At 46.0% G+C, this 25167-nt stretch overlaps 1 protein-coding gene across 1 annotated transcript in view; it reads left to right on the forward strand.

Moving 5' to 3' along the window:
* The first annotated feature begins 268 nt into the window (after window positions 1–268).
* The window catches only part of DENND11 (DENN domain containing 11), a 139223-nt gene continuing 114324 nt past the window's right edge, over window positions 269–25167 (forward strand). Inside the window, exons 1-2 of the mRNA XM_069227973.1 lie at window positions 269–512; window positions 24845–24944. Of these exons, the coding sequence (XP_069084074.1) occupies window positions 344–512; window positions 24845–24944 (269 nt within the window). The 5' untranslated portion in view covers window positions 269–343. The remainder of the gene's footprint in view (window positions 513–24844; window positions 24945–25167) is intronic.

Raw genomic sequence — 25167 nt, forward strand, 5'->3', positions numbered from 1 at the left:
CAGAGGTTCTCAGGGAGAGAGAAGCGTTGAGCTGGGGCACATGCTACGAGGGACGAGCTGTTTACTGATTTAACACAACATCAAAGTGAATGAGCTCTGGGCCCCTTCTGTCCTTCCAAAAGAACTGCCCTTGTTGCTATGGTTTCCGTGTACAAGGTCTGGTCCACGCGGCGGCAGGGGGCGTGGTCTGCTTCGGCAGTGACGTGTGCGTGAAAGTGCTCCATGCCCCGCTCTGCGCTGTGTTGTTTGTGGGCGGGGCGGCCCGGAGCAGGGCGGAGTCAGCTCTCCCTGCTCCCGCCCCCCGCTTCCGGTCCGGTGCTGGTGATACACCTCCACAGCAGCCATGGCGGAGCAGGCGGACGAGGCTCCGCTGCTGGAGTGGGCCGAGCCGCCTGCCGTGAGTGCCCCTGTGCCCGTGCCCCTGCCCCGCCGGCCCGGTGTCCTTGGAGCGGTCCCTGCCGAGCACGACCAGATCGTGGCAGTGTTCGTGGTGACCTTCGACCCCCGGACAGGTAAGAAGAAATGGGAATCCCTAGGCAGTGCACCACGGAGAGGGGATGATGGGGGAAGCAAGGGAAGGGAGACCGGGGGAGGAGCAGGTGGAAGGGTGCACTTGGTACCCCAGGAGGGGTGGGGGCCGCAGAAGAGATTGAATGGACACAGAAGGGATGAGGGGGCACAGGTGATGAGGGCTCCCCGGACTGGACAGCAGCGGGAGGGGGCTACCCCCGACGGTGGGGTGGCAGAGAGTGGCCGAGGTGAAGAGGGGGGACTTGTGGCTAGGTGAGCAGTAGAACGTGAGAAGTGAAAGTTGAGGGGAGGTAGCTGAATTGAGGCCAAAGGGGAACCTCGCTAGAAGGTGATGTCCTCGTTATTAGGTACACAGCTAGCCCCAGGTCACGGCAGCTCCTGTCTGTCACGAGTACGGTTCTTTTCGTGACACGCTTGCCAGAGGGTGTACGGAGCGGGGTTTACGCCACTGTGCATCGTAATGATGTGGCAGGAGGCGGTGACATCTGTAGTACACGCTTCTGTGAGCTGCCCTGTTAAGTGTTTCTGCTTCTTTATGGGGTACGTGTAGTTTGACGTGTAGTTTGAGATCGTGTTAAAGGGTGCATGTTGTCCGTCGTCTTGAGGTGCATATTGTGCGACTTATAAAATTCTGATGAGGCTTCCCTATCTGTGTGGAATGTTCTAGCACAAGCCTCTATCTAGAGCCTGCGCTTTCATCGCACCATAGCCCAGAAGAACCCCGGCTGCCCTTCATGAATCTCTCACGTATGCCAGTAGAGAAAGGAGTAAATGATGGTGCAAATGTGGGGGTTGGGGATGCTCAGTTAACATTTTGGAAAGTTAAGTCCTAAAACTCCATTTGAAGAATTTCAAAGTAAAATAAATATTGTGACTACCTTTGTGGTTAGCTACGAGGGGTGTTTAATGGAAACACATTTGGAGGGGTGGGGGGTGATTTCCCTTTTACGGTATTTTGGTATGGAGAAAGATGTAAACTGGAGAGAAAAATACAATCATCTTTGGCTTACAGAATAATTGGGAGTCTTCTGTCCAAATCAGGATTGTTGGTATGTGTTCTTTCATGGAAGTCCTTCTGCATCGAAAATGTTAAACATATATACCTTTCGTGGCAAAGTCACTGGAATTAGGTGATTCTGCGGCCCCAAATAATCCATCGTCTGCTGCACAGTCTTAAGATTTTAACAAAAACTTTCTACCTAAAACGGTACTGAAAATGCAGCAACATGTGTTGCCGCGGAGTGGAAGGACCTTGACAAAGCTCGAACTGGTCAAGTGTCAATTTCTTAGTGCTGTAATGATACTAATTAAGTGAAACCTTTCGCTAGACACTATTAACATGAGTCAAAAAGATAAAGTAATGTAGTACTACTATAATAAAAAGAGACACATTACCCATCATTATTTGCCTTTCTTACTGCAGAATTTAACAAAACGTGCCGCATAATTTGTCCCTTTCCTATCGCATAATTTCTCAGGCCCTGCTGTAAGTCAATTATTATGTGAGTTGTTAATTGAAAATCAGATACATAGTGATTTCAATTCTGAAAGCAAAGTGTAAGTCGGAGCAGCTACCATGACCTGTAGGAGTCCCAACAGAAACACACAGAAGAGAAATGGAAAAGATGTGTAACGCAGTCATTAAAAATACCTGAGCTACTTGGAAGGGGGAAAGGTGCATGTTTAAAGGCGTTGTTAAAAGATAGTTTGGGTTTTTTTCTGTTACGTTTCCAAAAAGCGTGTAAGCAATCCTTTGACTACAGATAAGGCCACTGAAATTGTGTGATTCACTGCTTGCTACACAATCCGTAATTTGGAGCATAATATACCCATTTATGAAAAAGACAAATGTTTATAGATCTGCGGACTTCAAAATATATTGAAACTTTGCATATAGCACGACAGTGCTTCAGGCACTTTGCAAAAACAACTGGGCATCTGTTAGCTTTGCCATATTCAAATAGGTAACAGTTATGCTGTACGGCTGATAATATCGGTTTGTGTTGATAAACTAAAGGTGGGAATTGTTACGTTCACAGCACGAATGAAGAACTTTATGCTTAAACGTAATCGACCACGGTGGAAATAATAATTTCCTTCTCCTGGGAATGTTTTGGTTTCACCAGTCATGCGAATTCATGTTTACATCACACAGTGTTCAAAGCAATAGCATATTTGCGAGGCCACATAGACCGTAGAAGAATTGCAGAAACGTTTCATCTCGTTTAAAGTTGGAACATCCTAAATCTTAAGGTCCTGCTTGCATAATAAATATGCAATATTAATGCTGGCTCTACGGCTGCTTCTTAATGGAAGTGGTGCAGCCAGAGACCCTATAACTTAAACATGGGACAAACCTGAAGCCGAAGAAAATATTTGAAACCAGACTGGGATCAGCAGAATAAGAGCTATATTTTGTTTCTCCTAAGTATATTGTGTACATTTAACACAACATATTATACTTTCGTAGGGGGCGGTAGAATGGACAACGCTAATATGACATCGTTCCGGTGCTGCAAGTCAAAATCATTAATTGTTACTAAATGATATTTTCAATATGTTTTCCTGAAAGGGTGCAGTTTACTTAAGAAATTGATGTATTTGTATAGCTCTGGGATTATGTGTGGATCAGTGTGTCAAGATGTCAGAATAGCCAAATCAAGAAGCCAGGGAAAGTAGCACATCATTTTATCCTAATTTCCTAAATTAAGTACTTTCCTTTCATTTGCTTCGTCATTTTCTTAAACCAACACACACAACTTTGCCCTCCATCGCCGCATAATTCCAGAGTCCCACATATAGATTAGTAGAGGCGGTAAGGAGAATTGGATGGACACAAGTGCCAGGAAGTGGGTGGAAGAGTCAGTGCAGGAGAGTAACCAGAACCGGCGAGGACCAATGCAGGTCTCCCATCATCTCCTCTCCATCACCTCATAGTAGTTTGGGTAACGTAAAGTAAGTAGTTGACATTGAAATACTTCCATTAATGTGGATTGGGTTTTACTGTGCTTCTGCAAGTCGAGCGGACAGAAAATAGGGAAAGTCTGGGCCCCATGTATGTCCAAATTCAGTTCCTATATACTTCTTAGTTAGATTACGCAATGTCTATGCATGCATGGCTGATTCCGTTTCATGCTTTGTAATTGTCCACATACCAACAGGTGGAATTGTGAAAGATGGGTTGTAGTGCTAACACAGTAGATGTTTCTCCTTGGTGGTTGAGAGTATACACCAGTGAAGAGACTCTTCCACTAAGTGTCCTGCTAAAACGTCACATGAGGGAAAGATTTGGAGTACTGCTTGTGACTCTCAAAGCCACGCTTGTTTAATGGATGCTGCTAGATGCTGCAGATAAGCACGCTCTTCGTAGCTTTGATAATGCAGGAAAGTACTACCTGTCCAAGTCCACAGATGGGCTTTCTGGACATCTTCATCTTGTTTGGCTATCTCGGTGAATTTGCAAAATGTTCTGCTGAGTCCTACTGTTGACTAGATAGTGTTTTTGTGGAGACAAAACGGTGCCATAAGATGCAAACTTCGTAATGCTGGATTAGCTTGCTCAGGTGGGGCAAATGCCTAACTTCTAGGGTAACTGATTGGATGCCTTCAATTGTTTCACATATGCGTTCCTCTGGGGGATCAGTTTAGGTAACACGCCTTGTAATGTCACTATATTACCAAGAGCCACGTTCATCCATGGGTCTGCCAATTGTGCTTCCACTTGTTGCCAAAGTTCCTTGAAGAAGGGATGATAAATCACGTTTATTGTTTGTTTCATATCTTTGTGTTTCTTGGTGCAGTAATGAGGGTTGTTAAAATGATCCAGTCTCTGTGGTTCCACTGTTAGTATCCTTGATGAGGGCGTATGGCTGTGAATCAACCTTGATTTAAACCCGGATTTTCCTCGATTCAAATGTCTTTTTAAAGTAGATGCTTTAACCTAAAGTTATTTAAGTAGTTTACTCGTGTAGATGAAAAGTGGATAGACAGCGGTGGTTTCAAGTGAAAATGATCTATTCTTTCTAGGTTACCCCATCCCCCTTAAAGGCCAGTTTCAACAGTCATTAACCAAGACCATAAAGTTTCATTGTAGCACGGAGAAAGAGGCTTATTTCTTGCCTTTAAGTGTTGGCTAGATGGTACAGAGACATTTTGCATTGTGTCCTCCTGTTTTACTTGAACATTCAGTAGTTCTGTAGAAAGATTTATTTTGTGTCAGACTGGAAGAAAAAAAGGAAACTGTTGGATACTTAAGAAACCTTGACTCGCTATACGTTTTATCGAAGTTCTCTGTTAATGATTGAAGTCTTTGACATCCATCTACATGTGCGTCCTCGTTAGTTTAAAATAACAGGTCCTGGTTTGTGGTGGTGTATGTGAGAGTCTGTTTGATACCCTATAGACAGTGTTTTCTGCTAATATAGTCAGTCACTGAGGGGATAAGACTGCACTTAGCAGCCCCTGGTGGGATAGGACTTTGCAATGAGCAACCATCTGTGGGATAGGACTTTACAATGAGGAGCCACTGGTGGGATAGGACTTTACAATGAGGAGCCACTGGTGGGATAGGACTTTACAATGAGGAGCCACTAGTGGGATAAGACTTTGCACTGAACAGCAGCTGGTGGGATAACACTTTGCAGTGAGCAGCCACCAGTTGGATAGGACTTTGTCGTTAGACGTTGCATCTGAGATGGGCCTTTGCAGTTAGCAGTCGCATTTGGGGTAGGACTCTGCAGCGAGCAGTCGCATCTGGGGTAGGACTCTGCAGCGAGCAGTCGCATCTGGGGTAGGACTCTGCAGCGAGCAGTCGCATCTGGGGTAGGACTCTGCAGCGAGCAGTCGCATCTGGGGTAGGACTCTGCAGCAAGCAGTCGCATCTGGGGTAGGACTCTGCTGCGAGCAGTCGCCAGTGGGATAGGACTCTGCTGCGAGCAGTCGCATCTGGGATAGGACTCTGCTACGAGCAGTCGCCAGTGGGATAGGACACAAACAGTTAGGAGCACACCTGCCTAACATCCCAGCAAATAATCTGCCCCATTGCATCATGATAAATGTAGTTTCCTCAAAAAACGAACTCCGTTACTTTTAAATATTTCACCTCTAAATAGGTGCAGCCTTTGCTGTGCATCTCTGGACACATGTGTTTCTGGGTTAATCCCTTCTTCAGCAGAGAACAAGTTTGCGGGGTGCTGGAAATGCTGCCATTAATCATCGGATGTTAGGCAGGTGTGCTCCTAACTGTTTGTGACTTTAAAAAGGCTCCCTTGAGCCAGTGGGCTGACGAGCTCTGGAGCATGCCAGTGAAGAGGTATTGAAACCGGATGATTAATGGCAGCATTTCCAGCACCCCGCAAACTTGTTCTCTGCTGAAGAAGGGATTAACCCAGAAACACATGTGTCCAGAGATGCACAGCAAAGGCTGCACCTATTTAGAGGTGAAATATTTAAAAGTAACGGAGTTCGTTTTTTGAGGAAACTACATTTATCATGATGCAATGGGGCAGATTATTTGCTGGGATGTTAGGCAGGTGTGCTCCTAACTGTTTGTGACTTTAAAAAGGCTCCCTTGAGCCAGTGGGCTGACGAGCTCTGGAGCATGCCAGTGAAGAGGTATTGAAACCGGATGATTAATGGCAGCATTTCCAGCTCCCCCAAACTTGTTCTCTGCTGAAGAAGGGATTAACCCAGAAACACGTGTCCAGAGATGCACAGCAAAGGCTGCACCTATTTAGAGGTGAAATATTTAAAAGTAACGGAGTTCGTTTTTTGAGGAAACTACATTTATCATGATGCAATGGGGCAGATTATTTGCTGGGATGTTAGGCAGGTGTGCTCCTAACTGTTTGTGCCAGTGGGATAGGACTCTGCTACGAGCAGTCGCCAGTGGGATAGGACTCTGCTACGAGCAGTCGCCAGTGGGATAGGACTCTGCAATGAGCAGCTCCTGGTGAGATAAGAATTTGCTCTGAGCAGTTGGCAGAAGCTTAAGACATTGTGTGGCGGTTGAGAGGATATCCAGCCCCTCCACCTATTTCCATTCTTCTTACCTCCTCATCTCTCTTTGGCCCCCTCTTTACGTTATTCTCTTCTTTTTAGTATTAACCACACCTTTCTTTCTCACTCCATTCCCACCACCCTTTCCTGAGCCACATATCTCATCTATTCTTCCCATTTCCACATTCTTCACACCGGATGCTAACAAAGCTGCACGCAATCTACATCTCTGGTTATCGGATTGCGCCAACAGCGCACCTCATCCATCCATCCATCCCTCCCTCCCAAGACCTCTGCAGCGACCTTGCCACCTTCTTTCACCGAAAAATACAGGACATCATTGAAGGCTTCAGGAACCAAAACCTGCCAGCATCACTCACACCACACACTTAGCACCTCACCAGATCCTGGACCTCATCACCAAAGAGGACATCCAAAGACTGATGAACTCCTTCCACCTTAGAGCACCCTTGGATCCATGCCCTCATCACATCTTCAACCTGGCCAGCGCCACCACAGCACCGGAGCTCTGCAGAGACCGCCACCTTCCCCTCAGACTGGAAGCACTCCGAGATCAACCTGCTACTCCAAGAAACCCACTGCCGACCCAAGGGAGCAGAAGAACTACAGAACCATCTCTCTGCTCCCGTTCCCAGCCAAGGTAACAGGGGAGGCCATCAACCAGAAACTCACTGAATTCCTCAAGACACACCGTATCCTAGACACATCCCAATTCAGAAGCGACCACAGCACTAAAACCGCACTCCTAGCAGCCACAGACGACATACGCATTATACTGGACTGCGGGGACACGGCCGCACTCATCCTCCTTGACCTCTCCGCTGCATTTGACACCGTCTCCCATGCTACCCTCTGCGACAGAGTACGCAACGCCAGCATCCGAGAAAGTCCTGGATTGGATCAGGCCCTTCCTCACCAGAAGAACAGTGTGTCAGACTACCGCTATTCACGTCGGAACCCAGAGACACATGCAACGGAGTGCCCCAAGGATTTTCACTCAGCCTGGCGCTTTTCAACATCTACACCCCTCTTGCCAAGATCATCAAACACGGGTTAAACATAGTATCCTACGCCAATGACACCCAACTGATCCTTTCCCTGTCCGAGGACTCTACAATGGCCAAGAGAAGTTTCCACAATGGGATGAGAGCAGTCGCCTCCTGGATAGAAACCAGCTGCCACAAACTCAACTCGGACAAGACAGAGATCCTCTTAATCGTCTCCACCCCTTCTGCCTGGAATGATTCTTGGTGGCCCACCGCTCTGGGAAATGCCCCCCCATCCCCACAGACCATGCACACAACCTGGGCATCATCCTGGACTTATCTCTGTTCATGACCTGCCAAGTCAACGCTGTCTCTTCGTCATGCTTACACACCCTCTGAGTCCTGCGGAAGGTTTTCAAGTGGATTCCCTCCAACACGAGGAAGAAAGTCACCCACACTCATCATTAGCAAACTAAACTACGGCAACACACTCTATGCCGGTATCACCAAGAAACTTCAAGCAAGGCTTCAAAGAATGCAGCAGCCAGACTCATCCTAGACCTCCCCAGGCACAGCCACATCTCCTCCCACCTCAGAGACCTACACTGACTCCTAGTCAACAAGTGCATCACAAAAAAATCTTCTGATCCACACCTGCACAACATAAGTCCGGCATACTTCAACCACTGCCTCATCTTCTACGTACCCAACAGGCATCTTCGTTCTTCCCAGCTCGCCCTCGCAGTCATCCCCCAAGATCCGGAAAAGCACATCAGGAGGAAGATCCTTCTCCTTCCTAGCAGCCTGGACCTGGAACACACTATCTCTCAAGCTCAGGCAGACCGCATCACTGAAGCAGTTCAGGAAGGACCTCAAGACCTGTCTCTTTGACTGAGCAGCACATCCGCAAGTAGCGCCTTGAGACCCTATGGGTGATTAGCCGCTCTCTACAAATCTCTGATTGATTTATTGATTGACTTGTTGCCTCTTCTCAGTTTTTGTTCTCTCTTTAGATTTTTTTTTCATTTCCGTGTAATCTAATATGTTTCTTTAAAAGCCATTGCATATACTTTTGATTAATGCAGTCTTTTATAGATGTTCTCAGCATGGAGGCTAGTGTTTGAATCCAGGCGGGTAAAGATGGCCCCTCATCATTTCATGGCTGGCTGTTACTTGCAGCAGCATATAAAGCCCCTTTAAAATACCCAAGTGCTTACTACAGTTTTGTTTTTCTCACTTTTGCCCATAATCATCCCTTTATTTGGAAGGGACTTTTCGCCCTTCACCCCCTGGGACTCATCAGATCTAGGCCTGGATCCTGATCCCGTGACCGATGAAGAGATAACTGAGCACTTGTGACTCTGCCCTCTGGTGGAACACGGAGCCAAGACCTCTCGGACCCAGTCAGCGGGCCGTCTGTGTCTCGAAGTAACATTTGTAGCCGCAGTTATCTTTGTTGCCCCCACTATCCCCTCGGTTCTCTGGTGTTTGTCTTTCAGTCTGTGCTATTGCATCCTTCTCCAAATTTTGTCCCTCCTCCCTTGTACAAGTCCTCTGTCGTTTTTTTTGTTTTGTTTTACTCCCCTTCCTTTCTGTGCCCTCTCTTTCTACCCTTCTCTATTACCCCGTCTCCCGGTTTTATTCTTTCCGTGCTCTCTCCCTCTCTCCTTGGGCGCCTCTTCACCCAGCCTTTCTTTCCCGGTGTGTGCATGTATTTCTTTCTCGAGCCAGTTCTGTACGTATTTGCTCCAACTCATTATTACTCAGTGGTTAATAGTGCACCCTTAGCAGCGGATTGGATTGGGGGATGAGTAGGATAGCAAACCCTGCGCCTCCATGTTAGTCCATAACTCCTAAAAGTAGGGGAATTCGCTATAATGCAAAATATGCGCTTACATTAAACGAAGTGATGTCACAGGCGGTAACATCGCAATCTTAGCATGGCGTTGGCGTTAATGCTAATGAATGTGATGCTCAGTCTGAGAGCATAATAATCTGATGTCGCTTAAGGGCGCTTAGTCACATGATAGAAATGCTTATGTACCACACATACTGGTTGTATGTGTGTGTCTCTTATTTGTTAGATAGCAACTTTGCAAAATGTACCGTTCAATCCCTATCTACGTGTTCAAATAACGCTCGCTGGGTTGAGCACGCTGCTGAGTTTTTTATTTTTTATTTATTTTTTATTTCTTTTTTAGTGTGACCTGCACATGACGGGTTCAGATCTTGACATGGTTAGCTCCAGTTTAAGCTCTCCCAGGATCCCTGGAGCGAGTGCCATCTTAGATTGGGCAGCAATACCTGCATACAAAACGGCTCTATTTAAAATGTTACGTATAAATACACTGTATAAACAACACGTGTTTGTTACTCTAAAAGAATGAGCCTTTACGGCATCATAACCATTGAGGCATAAGCAATGCAATAAAAGAGGAAATTGTCTGCTGTTGCCACCGCAGGCATATTAGGGCCGTGGCCACTTATGACCGCATTATGTCGCTGTTCTGGAGCAGACTCGGGAAGGCCCAGGTAGGATGGAAGACATTTTTTTTTCTAAACTACTTATTCATTCTCTGGTTGAAACCACCCGTCATGTCAATAGGAATACCCTTTGCTTTTCTGTTACAAATCATTGTTGCCCGTTGCGTGAGTCAGATTTGTTCTATGAATCCGAACTGACAACGGTTTCCTCAGCTCGCACTAGGGCCAGACAACATAAACGCTGCCAGCGCAGATACGCGCCATCATTTGCAATGAGAGCCCAGTATAAAACTGAAATCTGCACCGACCAACACGAGCAAAAGTAGTTTTTTGAATGCATCCCTATTTACATTGTGCGATCCCAGCGGTGTAGCACCAGCACTGAACAATACGTTTGTAAAGTGTCATTACGTTTCGCACATTTACTGTTGACACAGGGAACTTACAGGAATGCTCCTAAATTGGAAGCGTAGCAACTAGACTACGTCTCTTTTCTTTCGCAGCCGCTGGTCTCTTCAGAATTGCACTGCAGTGGGCAGTTGTCATGAAATGAAAGCCCAGAGCTAGAAGAATTTGTCCTCAGGTCGTGGGTTAGGAGATTACTCTATGGGACACTTGTGAAATAATTGTGGTCCTTGCAGCACAGGCCGTGCTGGTTTTCTTGCATAAGAAATGTTACGAGAAGACTGCAACAGTGTTTTGCCCCACGTTTTTCCCGCTGGCTTGTACACGAGACTATCCTTACAGTGTGTTTCTGCCAAACCACACACCGGATGTGCTTCGGGCATGGACTTCGATTCACCAAAGTGCCACAAGTTGCAAAAGTAACATCACGCATCCTTTGACACTTGATGACATCACCAGCTTGACACTGACACCACCAGCTTGACACTGACACAGCCTTAGTGTCTCAATAGCTTTTTATTTACTGCTGTGTCTAGAGGCTAAGCAACCGGTGCGAAGTACAGGGGCTCTCAGACATTTGTACTTTCTCTTCCTGGCACTGCCTTCATGGCTCCTGTTTGTAGGGGTAGCAGGGGCCGCTTCAGTGGTATTAAAGGGTAAGCCAGCGGTAGCTGCAGCTTCTCCCTGGCAGCCCCCAATTCGATAATTGGCTCCCATAGCTATCAATTGGATGTGCAGGATTATTCGTTATCTCCTTTTAGACGTGCTCTTAGCCCCAAACAATATACATGTTACTGTCGTGATTTGAAACCTGCTTTTGCGTGACCGTGTGTGTAGACCTCCCCCAGACTTGGGTGTAAGCCAGTGTCGCTACACACGCCCCCGGACGGACCGGGAGGTGACCCCTTCAGCCCTAGACTCCTTTGGTCGGGAGGCCGCGCGAGACTGTAGACACGAGCCCAGTGCCCGACCCGCGCGCGGCCACGCGGCCGTCACTCCTTTGTTTACTCGTCGTGCTTCCTATCGCGCACCTGTGCGGGCGGCTGTACCGCCACGTCAGCGAGGCCGGGTACAAATGAGTAACGTGAGGAGGCATGGTGGTGATGTGGAGGAGTAGACTAGGTACAGGAAAGAGGACCTGGCCGGGGGAGTCGGGACAGGAAAGGCACCTGCCTTCGGAAAGAAATCAGACACAGAATATGAGGGATAACGGGGTGTCTGAAGGTATTTATGACCACTGGCCCAGCAGTGGTCATTGAATGGTTCATCGATCTACACGGAGACTGGAAACATGTTCACACATTCCTTGTGTTATTTCAGTGAATAAACACTAATGCTCTCGAAAGTGTTCGCTCCATCCGCCGTCAAAGATGTGTGTGTGTGGGGGTGGGGGGGGTGGGTGGGGGGGTGTTTTGTGTCAGTGTGCTGCTGTGTGCTGAGCTTCCAGTATGCATCAGCTTTCTTTATATTGCATTGTACCCGTTCCAACATTTCAGATTCTGCTTTCTGCTCGCCAGCACACTGCTAAATAGTTACAGGTTCTGAATAGCGTAGCACAAGTACTGTTCAATCAATGATGGCAGGAGTGCTCCTGTCCAGCGACGTTTTAAGCCACGGGCAGAGTGCCACACGCTTTCAAGGGGGCCCCTTTTTAATGCCAGCTCTGTTCTATGAAGAGTTTTGCCCGGATTACCTTGGGAATTCTTAAAAAAAATGTTTTCATTGCCGCTTTCCTTTTAATGGATTTTTATCGTGGGTGATGCATGAGCTTCTATTAAGGACAGTTTGCAGCGACATGCTGTGTTGATGTTTCATGCAACAGCCATAGCAAATTTATTTTAGATCAAAACATATCCTCAGATATGAGAAATTTAGGGCGTCCCAGAGTTTATTTGCAGTAATATTAGTGAGCTGCAGCCCTTTTACAGTATCGTAAACACACGTCACTATCCCTTAATATTAGATGTAAATCCACTTAAAATGTAGATGTGTGCCTGTGCTCTGCCAGTGACCTGGCTAAAGACTGCATGAAAGAGCTGAAACTGGATCCTAAATTTAAAGCGGTTGTGAACAGGGGACCCCAAAATGCGTTTGGCCTTGTCCCCCCCCCCAAAAAAAAATCCTGAAGACGTTCCTGTTTCTAAGACTACTAATCTGCTGATTATTGCCCTACCAAATTCACCACAGGCAGTTTCTTTTCCTGATGAGTAATCGTTAATGCACACCAGCTTCCACTTTCCTGTGCCCTGTTGCGGTTTTCCCACGCACTGACTCCTGTAATGCAGAACTCAAGATTCTTAATGTACGGAAAGTGAAAGGACCTCCAGGTCCTCGTCAGTCCAATAGTCAGTAGAAAGCAGCGCCTCTGAGGTAAGGGCGGAACTTGGCTCTGTGAGGACATCCTAGGCCGTGGACTAGTATCAACCCAAACCTGTAATCATTTAGCTGAGACTTTGTGGGAATGAGAGATGTTGGAAAATTGCATCGGTTTTGTACTTGGAAGCAGAGGTAATGGAAAGCTTTTTGGGGGTTTACGTTTTACAGAGGTCTGCTGTAAGGAGAATGAGAGGCCTCTACTATTAAAGGGGCTAAACAAAGGGCAATGGTCCCACTGTAATTGAAATAAGAGCCTACTCAACAGTTTAAAATCAGAAATGTTGGCCCTGTTTACACTATCAACCATGAAAGTTCAGTCTCCTCTCACTAGGAAATACCTGTGTACTGGTTTAATTTTTTTCCTAATTAGGACCATTTCTCTAACACCCTCCATACCTGTTTCGTGCAGCATTTTTAGGGCTTTTCCTCTTCTCCAGCACCCCAGCCTTTTCAGTGTCTGTCTGAAGCCATTTCATGAGCTCATTCAATCCTGAAGGCGCTGCATTTACATGTAGTGATGCGCTGTCGCAGTCAAGACCTAAAAATGATCAGCAGGTAATCTGATAAGGCCCAGTAACCATTATCCCGATATCATTAATGCAGAGCTGCTATCATATGAGTAACATGAGGCCAAATAGGCAAGAATAATAGAACACACGCCTCGCACAAGCCCAATCATTTCCCTATAGGCTATTTGTAAAGTCGCATTTAGTCTAGATCAAATGATTTCAAATTGGATTCAATATAGTGAAAAAAAGCAAATCAGCTGTTACTATGACATTGATTGTGGAGCTGACACTGGTAGAAACAGTAGTAGAGACAATAAGCACGCTTGCCTTATGTCAGTAATTCTAAACGATCAAAGTGTTTGGTATTGAATCATTTATCTTTTTTTATTTATTTTTTATTTTGGGTGATTCCTAATCCAGAATTTCTCAGGAAACTTAATGTATATCCTGCACAATGCCTTTCACATTCAGTAAGGCTTCCCAGAGAGTTTAACCAGTCCCTCTCTTTCTTCTCTTGTCACACAAATCATGCTTGTGATCCATGTATCATTTGAGGTATTAAACTTCGATGGCTGTTCACCAGGATTTTGCCAATATGTTTAAAGTATTTTCAACATGGGCAGCACTCATGAGTTTGGATAATACTGAAGTTTAAGGGGGTCCTTTTCTTCTTCCTGAAATAACTTGAACAGGTGGTTAATTTCACTCTCACAACTCTAACTAAAGTCTAACGTCTTCTCCCAGGACTCTTCTCTTCTGTGGCTATTTGCGATAGTTGATGAATTTGCGTTGTCAGTGGCTGCATGTCACCTCAGTGGGCAGTGGTTCTATGTACCCTTGAGAGGAATCTTGTAAACAGTGATAGTTTAGGTAGCTAAACTTTTTGTCCACCTAAGCTACCTACGTCAAGTTTGGGTCCCTTTTTATTTTTTTTATTTTATTTCTTTTTCCCCAACATCCGAGATATTCTCGAGGTATCCAGAGTTTGTAGGCTCCCCTGGAGGAGACCAAGAACTTAGCCAAAATACAGGTAAAACTTCGTGTTTTTTCCAGAAAATGGGGAAAAAGGGCTGCAGAAGAAAGCATGTGTTTTTCCCCCCCCCCCTTGAAAATGGCATCAACAAATGGTTTGCAGTGCTAAAATCACCATCTTCCAAGCTTCCAGGAACAGGCAGACTTGAATCAGAAAACTACTCTTTACAACACAGTTTTGACATTTTACTGGGACATACCTCATTTTTACTATGCTTTTTTTTATTTTTATTTCTGGGTGTGCCTTTTAGCCTTCTTCCAGTTAGTGACCGAAATGGGTGTGAAACCAGTGCTGGATCCGGACAGCTAAACATTTCTGAAAAGTAGACAACATTCTGAATTCAGCAAGGGGTCATTTGTGTAGATCCTTAAAGGTTTTCCTACCGAAAGTAGCAGCTAAAATAAAAAAAAATATTGAAAATGAGGTGGAAAAAAAGAGCATTTCTGTCCACGTTTTCTTCTATAACTTTTCTTTTTCTAGCTATGGCAGATTTTTTTAAAGAATATACCGTTACATCCGCTGGACTCTTCTGGTTGCGGGTATATAGGGCTTGTAGGTTCATTAAGAACCATAGTTACCCAGAGCCAATAAATGAACTGCACCTTGCAATGGGTTTTCATTCTATACAGCAATTCATTTGGTAAAATATAAAGAGTCAAAAATAGGTATCAAAGAAACTTTTGAATTTCCAAAATGGGCGCAAGATAAGGTGTTGAAGCAGTGATTATTTGCATATCTCTGAATTCGGGGGTCCCCATACTAGCCTGTGAATTACAGGGCATTTCTCAAATACACTTCTTTCTTACACACTGCCTTACATTTGGAAGGAGAAAATGTAGAGAAAGACAATGGGAAGCAACACTTGTTCTCTATTCTGTGTTTTCCCCCAAGTCTCCGGATAAAAATGGTACCTCAATTGTGTGGGTAGGCCTAGTGCCCGCAACAGGAAATGCCCCAAAACACAACGCGGATACATCACGTTTTCCCAATTAAAACTGACCTGTTTTTTTTTTTTGTCTTTTTTTTTTTTTTTTTGCAAAGTGCCTAGCTGTGGATTTTGGCTTCTAGCTCAGCCGGCACCTAAGGCAACCTAGCAAACCTATACATTTTTGAAAACTAGACTTCTAGGAGAATTCGGAATGGGGTGACTTGCAGCACTCTCACCAGGTTCTATTACCCAGAATCCTTTGCAAACCTCAAAATTTGGCAAAAAAACACCCTTTTCCTCACATTTTAGTGATGGGAAGTTCTGGAATCTGAGGGGAGCCACAAACCTCCTTCTACCCAGTGTTCCCTCAAGTCTCCCAATAAAAATGGTACCTCACTTGTGTGGGTAGACTCAGTGCCCGCAGTTGGAAATGCCCCAAAACACAACGTGGACACATCAAAAATTATCTATCACAAAACTACCTGTTTTTGCAGCGGACGGAGGAGGGGGCCTGTGGCCTGCGTTTTTGGCCCCAGGTACGGCGGTCATCTAGAGAAACAGACCAAACCCAGACATTTTTGAAAACTAGACACTAGGATGAGTCCAGGGAGGTGTGGCTTACGTGGATCCCCCATCATTTCCTTACCGAGACTCCTGCAAACCTCCAAATATAGCTAAGACAATCACATTTTACACACTTTTCTTTGTTGGATCACAAATGATTGGTACAAATTTCCTACCACCCAATGTTCCCCTTGGTCTGCCGATTTAAAAATGATACCTCACTTGTGTGGGTGGCCCAGGTGCCTGGAACCAGAAAAGGCCAAAAACATGTAGCGATTGAGGGGATAGCACAGCGAGTTGATAAGCACAATTTTCTTTTTATACATTTTTCTTTTTAGGCTGGCTCTGCTTTGGGTACCCACACAAGTGAGGTAAAATTTTACTTGGGAAACTGAGGGGAACGCTGGGTGGTAGGTAATTTGTGCCGGTAGGGTGATCCTACAAAGAAAATTGAGGAAAATATGCTTTTTTTAAGCAAATTGTGAGGTTTGCAGGGGGTATGGTTAAGAAAACGTTGGGGGACACACCTCCCTGGACTTCACCAGGTGTGTAGTTTAAAAAAAATGCCTGTTTGATAGGTTTCCCTAGATGACCGCCGCACTCTGGACCAAAAACACAGGTGTTGGCCCCCCCGCATAAACAGGTAGCTTTGTAATAGATCATTTTGATGTGACCACTTCCTTCTGTGATGTTCCAGACACTAAAATTGTGAAAAGAAACACACTTGGGTTATGTTAAAAAAAAAAAACCTCAGTCACCAACCTAGTTGGTGGCATGCTTCATCATCGGGGTCACACCCAAGACACCTAGTATGTCACGTGTGCTTTGATGCCTGATTACAGCGGAGCAGGTTTTTCCATTATTACCACACATACTGGTTGGATTTGGCACAAGGGTGAGTGATGGTTCAGTAGATACATTTTTATTAACAAGAGATTTCACAAAAATAAAATGCACTGTTAATAACTGAAAGGCCAAAAAACGGAACCAATGATTTGCAGCTCGTGAGCTGTAAAGCCGCAACAAGGCACCAACCGCTTTACAATCCATTCACACACGTTTCATACATGACATGCATAAGACCATTCACGGCGCCAGCTGGAGGTCCAGCACATTACAACACTCGCATTAACAGACGACGCCATTCAAAGGCCCATCACTTTCATACGCCCACATGCCTGACACAGCAATCACACCAGCTGATGGGAGTGTGTGGACTGGCATTTGATTAGCAGTGTGTTGCAGTGGACAACAGCAAGTCACTATTTACACCGCCAGCCAAGCGCTACTCCACACACACACACCGACAGCCAAGTGCCACTCCATGCACACGGGCATCACTTTTTTTTTTTTTTTTTAAACCACAAAGAAACCACTAACTAATTGGAAATAAGTACAAACACAAAAGCTCTAACTAAATACATAACAGTAAAGCCAACCGTGAAACTGAATATATGAAAATATAAAACAGGCATTTTACGCTCACAGTAGTTCCCAAACATTATTTTGGGTGTGGTAACTCCTGAAACAGCCAGCCACACACAGCCCAGGCTTTGAAGGACAACCGGGGCAGTACATACAAGTCTTCCTCCGGATACCTGTTTGGGTACAGACTCTACATTTCTTAGTGGGACAGTCTTTTTTTGGGAGTGGGAGGAATGTGATGAGGAAAGTGTCGATCTTTCAATCTAGCCACATCCTCTACCACTGCTAGTCTAGGAACTCTTGCCTGTTCCACCACAACAAGGCTCTCTATCACTGACTCCTGAAATTTCACAAATGTCATCCTTGACTCTGGAGAACTATTCTTGAACACAACAAAGGCATGAAAAGTTGCCAAATGGAAAAGATGAATAGCTAATTGCTTATATAAAAAAAAAAAAACGTAAGCCTTGCGAACAACAGTGTAAGGTTCCAACCTCTCATCTACTTTATCAACACCACCCATGTGCTTATTGTAGTCTAAAATGCACTCATGTTTGCGCACTTCAGCAACCTAATCCCAAACAGCCACAGGTGAAGTACTCTCATCATGGATAGTAGTTAGCATGTAGACATCCCTCCTGTCTGCAAATTTCAGAGCTAGCAGCTCATCATTCCGCAAGGCACTGCACTGTCCCCCCTCAAGGTATGTGTAGGAAGTTGGCTCTGTATGTGCTATTTCAAACTAAGGAATAGCATGCACAGAGTCCAAGGGTTCCCCTTAGAGGTAAAATAGTGGTAAAAATAGATAATACTAATGCTCTATTTTGTGGTAGTGTGGTCGAGCAGTAGGCTTATCCAAGGAGTAGTGTTAAGCATTTGTTGTACATACACATAGACAATAAATGAGGTACACACACTCAGAGACAAATCCAGCCAATAGGTTTTTGTATAGAAAAATATCTTTTCTTAGTTTATTTTAAGAACCACAGGTTCAAATTCTACATGTAATATCTCATTCGAAAGGTATTGCAGGTAAGTACTTTAGGAACTTCAAATCATCAAAATTGCATGTATACTTTTCAAGTTATTCACAAATAGCTGTTTTAAAAGTGGACACTTAGTGCAATTTTCACAGTTCCTAGGGGAGGTAAGTATTTGTTAGGTTAACCAGGTAAGTAAGACACTTACAGGGCTTAGTTCTTGGTCCAAGGTAGCCCACCGTTGGGGGTTCAGAGCAACCCCAAAGTCACCACACCAGCAGCTCAGGGCCGGTCAGGTGCAGAGTTCAAAGTGGTGCCCAAAACACATAGGCTAGAATGGAGAGAAGGGGGTGCCCCGGTTCCGGTCTGCTTGCAGGTAAGTACCCGCGTCTTCGGAGGGCAGACCAGGGGGGTTTTGTAGGGCACCGGGGGGGACACAAGCCCACACAGAAATTTCACCCTCAGCGGCGCGGGGGCGGCCGGGTGCAGTGTAGAAACAAGCGTCGGGTTCGCAATGTTAGTCTATGAGAGATCTCGGGATCTCTTCAGCGCTGCAGGCAGGCAAGGGGGGGGTTCCTCGGGGAAACCTCCACTTGGGCAAGGGAGAGGGACTCCTGGGGGTCACTTCTCCAGTGAAAGTCCGGTCCTTCAGGTCCTGGGGGCTGCGGGTGCAGGGTCTCTCCCAGGCGTCGGGACTTTGGATTCAAAGAGTCGCGGTCAGGGGAAGCCTCGGGATTCCCTCTGCAGGCGGCGCTGTGGGGACTCAGGGGGGACAGGTTTTGGTACTCACAGTATCAGAGTAGTCCTGGGGTCCCTCCTGAGGTGTTGGATCTCCACCAGCCGAGTCGGGGTCGCCGGGTGCAGTGTTGCAAGTCTCACGCTTCTTGCGGGGAGCTTGCAGGGTTCTTTAAAGCTGCTGGAAACAAAGTTGCAGCTTTTCTTGGAGCAGGTCCGCTGTCCTCGGGAGTTTCTTGTGTTTTCGAAGTAGGGGCAGTCCTCAGAGGATGTCGAGGTCGCTGGTCCCTTTGGAAGGCGTCGCTGGAGCAGGATCTTTGGAAGGCAGGAGACAGGCCGGTGAGTTTCTGGAGCCAAGGCAGTTGTCGTCTTCTGGTCTTCCGCTGCAGGGGTTTTCAGCTGGGCAGTCCTTCTTCTTGTAGTTGCAGGAATCTAATTTTCTAGGGTTCAGGGTAGCCCTTAAATACTAAATTTAAGGGCGTGTTTAGGTCTGGGGGGTTAGTAGCCAATGGCTACTAGCCCTGAGGGTGGGTACACCCTCTTTGTGCCTCCTCCCAAGGGGAGGGGGTCACAATCCTAACCCTATTGGGGGAATCCTCCATCTGCAAGATGGAGGATTTCTAAAAGTTAGAGTCACCTCAGCTCAGGACACCTTAGGGGCTGTCCTGACTGGCCAGTGACTCCTCCTTGTTGCTTTCTTTGTTCCCTCCAGCCTTGCCGCCAAAAGTGGGGGCCGTGGCCGGAGGGGGCGGGCAACTCCACTAAGCTGGAGTGCCCTGCTGGGCTGTGACAAAGGTGTGAGCCTTTGAGGCTCACCGCCAGGTGTTACAGCTCCTGCCTGGGGGAGGTGTTAGCATCTCCACCCAGTGCAGGCTTTGTTACTGGCCTCAGAGTGACAAAGGCACTCTCCCCATGGGGCCAGCAACATGTCTCTAGTGTGGCAGGCTGCTGGAACTAGTCAGCCTACACAGATAGTCGGTTAAGTTTCAGGGGGCACCTCTAAGGTGCCCTCTGTGGTGTATTTTACAATAAAATGTACACTGGCATCAGTGTGCATTTATTGTGCTGAGAAGTTTGATACCAAACTTCCCAGTTTTCAGTGTAGCCATTATGGTGCTGTGGAGTTCGTGTTTGACAGACTCCCAGACCATATACTCTTATGGCTACCCTGCACTTACAATGTCTAAGGTTTTGTTTAGACACTGTAGGGGTACCATGCTCATGCACTGGTACCCTCACCTATGGTATAGTGCACCCTGCCTTAGGGCTGTAAGGCCTGCTAGAGGGGTGTCTTACCTATACTGCATAGGCAGTGAGAGGCTGGCATGGCACCCTGAGGGGAGTGCCATGTCGACTTACTCATTTTGTTCTCACCAGCACACACAGGCTTGGAAGCAGTGTGTCTGTGCTGAGTGAGGGGTCTCTAGGGTGGCATAAGACATGCTGCAGCCCTTAGAGACCTTCCTTGGCATCAGGGCCCTTGGTACTAGAAGTACCAGTTACAAGGGACTTATCTGAATGCCAGGGTGTGCCAATTGTGGATACAATGGTACATTTTAGGTGAAGGAACACTGGTGCTGGGGCCTGGTTAGCAGGGTCCCAGCACTCTTTTCAGTCAAGTCAGCATCAGTATCAGGCAAAAAGTGGGGGGTAACTGCAACAGGGAGCCATTTCTTTACAGTATGTATTTTTTTTTTTTTTTTTTTTTTACAGACAATCTCCCTTGGATAGCCTTTCCTGTTAGAGCGGATTGTGCCGCAAGCAACCGTGTCCACTCTGAACAATTCCACGAACAACTGCACTCCGGTGTAGAAGTTATCTACATACAAATGGTGACTTTTGATGAACAGTCGTCTACCAAGCTCCCACACAATTTTCTCACTAACTCCAAAAGTGGGCGGACCACCGGGGGGGGTCAGTAATGCAATCCCTACCAGTGCAGACCCGGACATTACAAACCTATCCTGTACAATTTCAGACCGCATATACAATTTAATTCCATACCGTGCCCTTGTGCTAGGAATGTACTGCCTAAAAACCAAACTACCCTTGAACAGGACCAAAGACTAGTCCACACCTATTTCTTTTCCTGGAACGTAGACCTCTGAAAACAATCTACTAAGTTGTCAAAGACCGGCCTAAACTTAAAGACGGTCAAAATCGAGGTGATCTGACGAAGAAGCATATACCAATTACGACTTGTGGTTGCAGGAAATATAGCTGTGCCATCAAGGGACAAGTAGATCAATATGAAGACAGGGATGGCTTCCTTATCAACCCCCACCAAAAAAGTTAAACCCAAGAGTTTTATCAACTCTTCCAAATTTGTGGGAATCCTCTGGTAGCTGTAACCTGTGGCCGTAGTCTGGCAGTGTTGTCCCTCAAGTACTGCTCAGCATTCAAATTAGTTAGCTGAACAACCTCTTCCGAAAATACATCATTCATAAACAACTGAAAGAAATTGATAGGCAAAACGTTTTCCATATTCACTCTACACCTGGGACACCAGCACAACAAAAAAAAAAGAGACGGACAACCCCTCCCCAAGAGGGGCAGCAATGGCTAATAGTTGTGTGGCCTTTTTGGGGGGTGACCCTTGCACAAGGGGCCACCCCCAAACATACAAAAACAAACACATCCATGGCATCACCATGGCTTCTGCCCCCTTGGGGGCAGAAATGGCATACAACGTATTGCCCCCCAAAGGGGAGCGACACTTGCTCCAGGGGCAGCTCCCGCTACATGAAACTGACCTAAAACAAATCCCTGGTGTCTAGTGGCAGGGATGCTGAAAGAGATTGAGGGAAAGGAAAACCCTGCAGCCGAGGGCGAGACCAGCTCGTCCTTGGCATCAAAGGGGTTAAAAACACAATATAGAGCCGCTATTAAGTCCTACCACAAACTGATTCTGAAATCTCAGGCAGTCTATTTTGCAAGTAAAATAAGGAGTAGCAACAACAACAAAATAAATTTTAACCTTTTACACAGTGTTACTAAACTAGTACTTTCAGCGGATGCCATGGGAGCTTCCAATGCACACTGTGAGAAGTTAGGAGAGTATTTTATTGGCAAAATGAATTATATTTAAGTGAACTTTACCTCGAACGCTATTGCATTGAGCCCTGATGGCTTTACTAGCATTGCTCCCCCCCCCCTTGCATAGTTTTCTACTTCCTTTGCTTTTGTCCGAGTTACGTACTCTTTGTAGCCAAGTTAAATCAAGCTCACTTGCTGACCCCTTCAAGCCAGATGTGTTTCTCAAACTTCACGACTCTCTCTCTCTACCTTGCCCAGATTTGATCCTGCCTAGGTTATCTTCCCTGCCCCCTCCTGCACCCCCCCCACCCCCCAACCATCTTTGGATGCTTCCAAACCTGAAAACCTTTGCCCTGTCCCTCTCCTGCCTTTTCTTGCAAGGTAACAGAGAGATGTGTCAATGCCACCTGAATTACATTTCTAGAAGAACCACATTTTTGACACCTATCAGAACAGCTTTGGGCTGATGCATAGCAAGGAGTTTGATCCTGCTGAACTTAACCTTAAGTGCATCATTTGATACGTGTCCCATAAAATCCTGCACCAGTTCCTACAGGACATTAGCATAGGCAGATCTGCACTGTCCTGGTTCACCTCTTTTCTTATGGAGTGATCTATTCAGGGTATTAACCCCCCCCCACCCGTCCCCACAGTTTCCAACGGCATACTCTGCGCCCTGGTGTTCCCCATGGCTCTTTTTTGAGCCCAACTTTTAATATTTACATCCAAATTTGGCCCAGGATGTGAAATCGTTGGGCCTTGCGCTGGTGTCCTGTCCTGTGGATGGCACCCAGCTTGTGCTCTTTTCCTGACAACCTCATGTCAGACCTGGCCAATTTTCACGGGGTGATACTTGCTGTTGCAGAGAGGTCTACAATTGAACACAAGTGAAACAGAAATTCTTTCGTTACGAAAAGATCCAAAATTCTAGGTGACCATTGGTGGCCCTCCTCTATTGGGCCTCCCCCTTGACCCAAGACCGTTGTCAAAACTGGGCAGCACTTTAACCTTTTGAAGCGCAGGCGAAGTTGGTGGCAGGCATGTGTTTTGGACTCAATCAAAGCTTCAAACCCATTCTTGGATTTTTCGATCCTTTACACTCAACAGACCATCATTCAGGCACCAATCTTATCCCGGGTAGACTATTGTAACATCTTATACCTAGGAGTCAACAAACCGGTGATCATTAGACTCTAGCGGCTTCCAAATACCACGGCTAGCTTATTCTCTCTCTGAAAATTCTCCTTAGCAAACTCCATTGGCTCCCTGTGGAGAAGGGTGTGCACTTTAACACCTTATGTACTGCCCATAAAATCCTATTCTTCCAGGGGCCCCCCATTCTGTTTAGTTTGCTATCCCTGTATCGACCTTTACGGCCCCTGTGCTCCAGCCAACCTTAAGTAGGACACTATTCCTCACGTTAAGAAAGTAAAAGTGGGAGGCTACTTATTTCCAGCAAAAGCTCCAGTTCTCAGGAATGTACTTCCCTCTTCTTTCAGAAACTTCCAAAACCACTTGTCCTTTATGAAAATTCTGAAGACCTGCCACTTTTCTTCTTAGGACTTTTTTTTTGGCATTTTGCCCCCCTGGCAGCTGCTGTAGCAGGTTTATATTTTGTGACTAGCGTTGGGAAGCCTGGGTGCTGGGGCAGCTATGCGCTTCATAAAATCTGTAACATACCCTTGCAACATTAATTGGTGTGTTAATTTTTTTTGTAGGTCTCACCTAGAATGCTATGCATTGTCTCTTCTAGTTTTTTTGTTTACTAATAGTGGGCTCAGAGACCGCCCATTGCTTACCATTAGTTGACGTCATTGTCCAGACTGATTTCCTTCCTTTCTCTTCAGGTGTTTGTCGCTCTCCTGGAGCATGGATGCATAACTCACGTTCTTCCTCTGCTCCTTTTTTTTTGAGGGGCGCTACTTTTTTTTTTTTTATGTACTTGGAGAGGGCATCTTTTTGAGCTGTATCCTTTATGTTCTTGCCTCTTCCCTGTGTTCCTCATGTCTGCCGACCCTCTACTGTCTGCTTGCTTGTGCCAGCCTCTCCCTCCCGCCATTGTTCATCAGCTTGCCTCCAGCCCCTCCCTCTCATGCTCAGTTGTTACCAGCTTGCCTTCCACACTCCATTGTACATGTGCCTGCTTCCAGCCCCTCCCACCCAACCTCTGTGGTCTGTCACCCCGGACTCACCCTCCCTCCATTGGTGTTTCTTCCCACTTCCTGCCCCTTCCTTTGTGACGCCTCATGCCCCCCTCTCCCTCCCCCTCCCGCTCCCTCGTGAAGGCGAGAGCTATTGGTTTTGCAAGTGCTTGTTTTTTATACTGATACAACTGTACATATTAGCTGAGCAACACAATTGAAAACATGGGGTTAACACATGCATGTGTTATTACCTACTGCTTTCTTTGTTGGGAGTATTATTATTTTGCTGAGATTATAGATGTCGTTTTGAGGCATTAAATGTGCAGGGAAATTCTTTATTCAGAGACATGGGTGCTCACTATGGATTCCCTTTACTTAATTTAGAAATACATTTGAAACAAATTACACCTGCGGCAGAATCTGTTGTATCGAAAGCCAAACATATGCGTATTTTCTGCCTGTCATCGCTGATGGCAGGCGATGTCTAAAGCAAGACTGTAAGCTACTGCATAATAACCTCAGGAACTGAGCTAGTAGTAGGAGATGGGTAAAAGCAATGATGTCACGTGGCTGAATGAAATGGAATGATCTGTTTCACACCCTCTTTTGTTCTAGTCCAGATCCTGCCCTCCCAACACCCTCCTGTGGTCTATGCTAAACTGTGTTTTTATTCCTGTCTCTCTTCCTCAGGAAACCTTGTGGAGTGGTGTTTGCCACGGGACATTGATCTGGAAGGAGTGGAGTTCAAATCCATGGCCAGTGGGTCCCATCGAATTCAGTCTGACTTCATGTGAGTATGATTAATTCTGCAGCGAATTTCTCCTTGCTGTTTACATTTTGTGCATTAAACTTGAAATGGCAAGTACTGGCATGCATACGGCCCTCTTTGTCTTAGCAGAATATATATATATATATATATATATATATATATCTCTTCCAAGAACATGGAAGCTAGGTGGCCATCTTTAAATATAATTTCTTATGCTTTCGTAAAAACCCATTTAAAGATGATG

Source organism: Pleurodeles waltl, chromosome 4_1 (genome assembly GCF_031143425.1).
Source record: "Pleurodeles waltl isolate 20211129_DDA chromosome 4_1, aPleWal1.hap1.20221129, whole genome shotgun sequence".
Taxonomy (NCBI): domain Eukaryota; kingdom Metazoa; phylum Chordata; class Amphibia; order Caudata; family Salamandridae; genus Pleurodeles; species Pleurodeles waltl.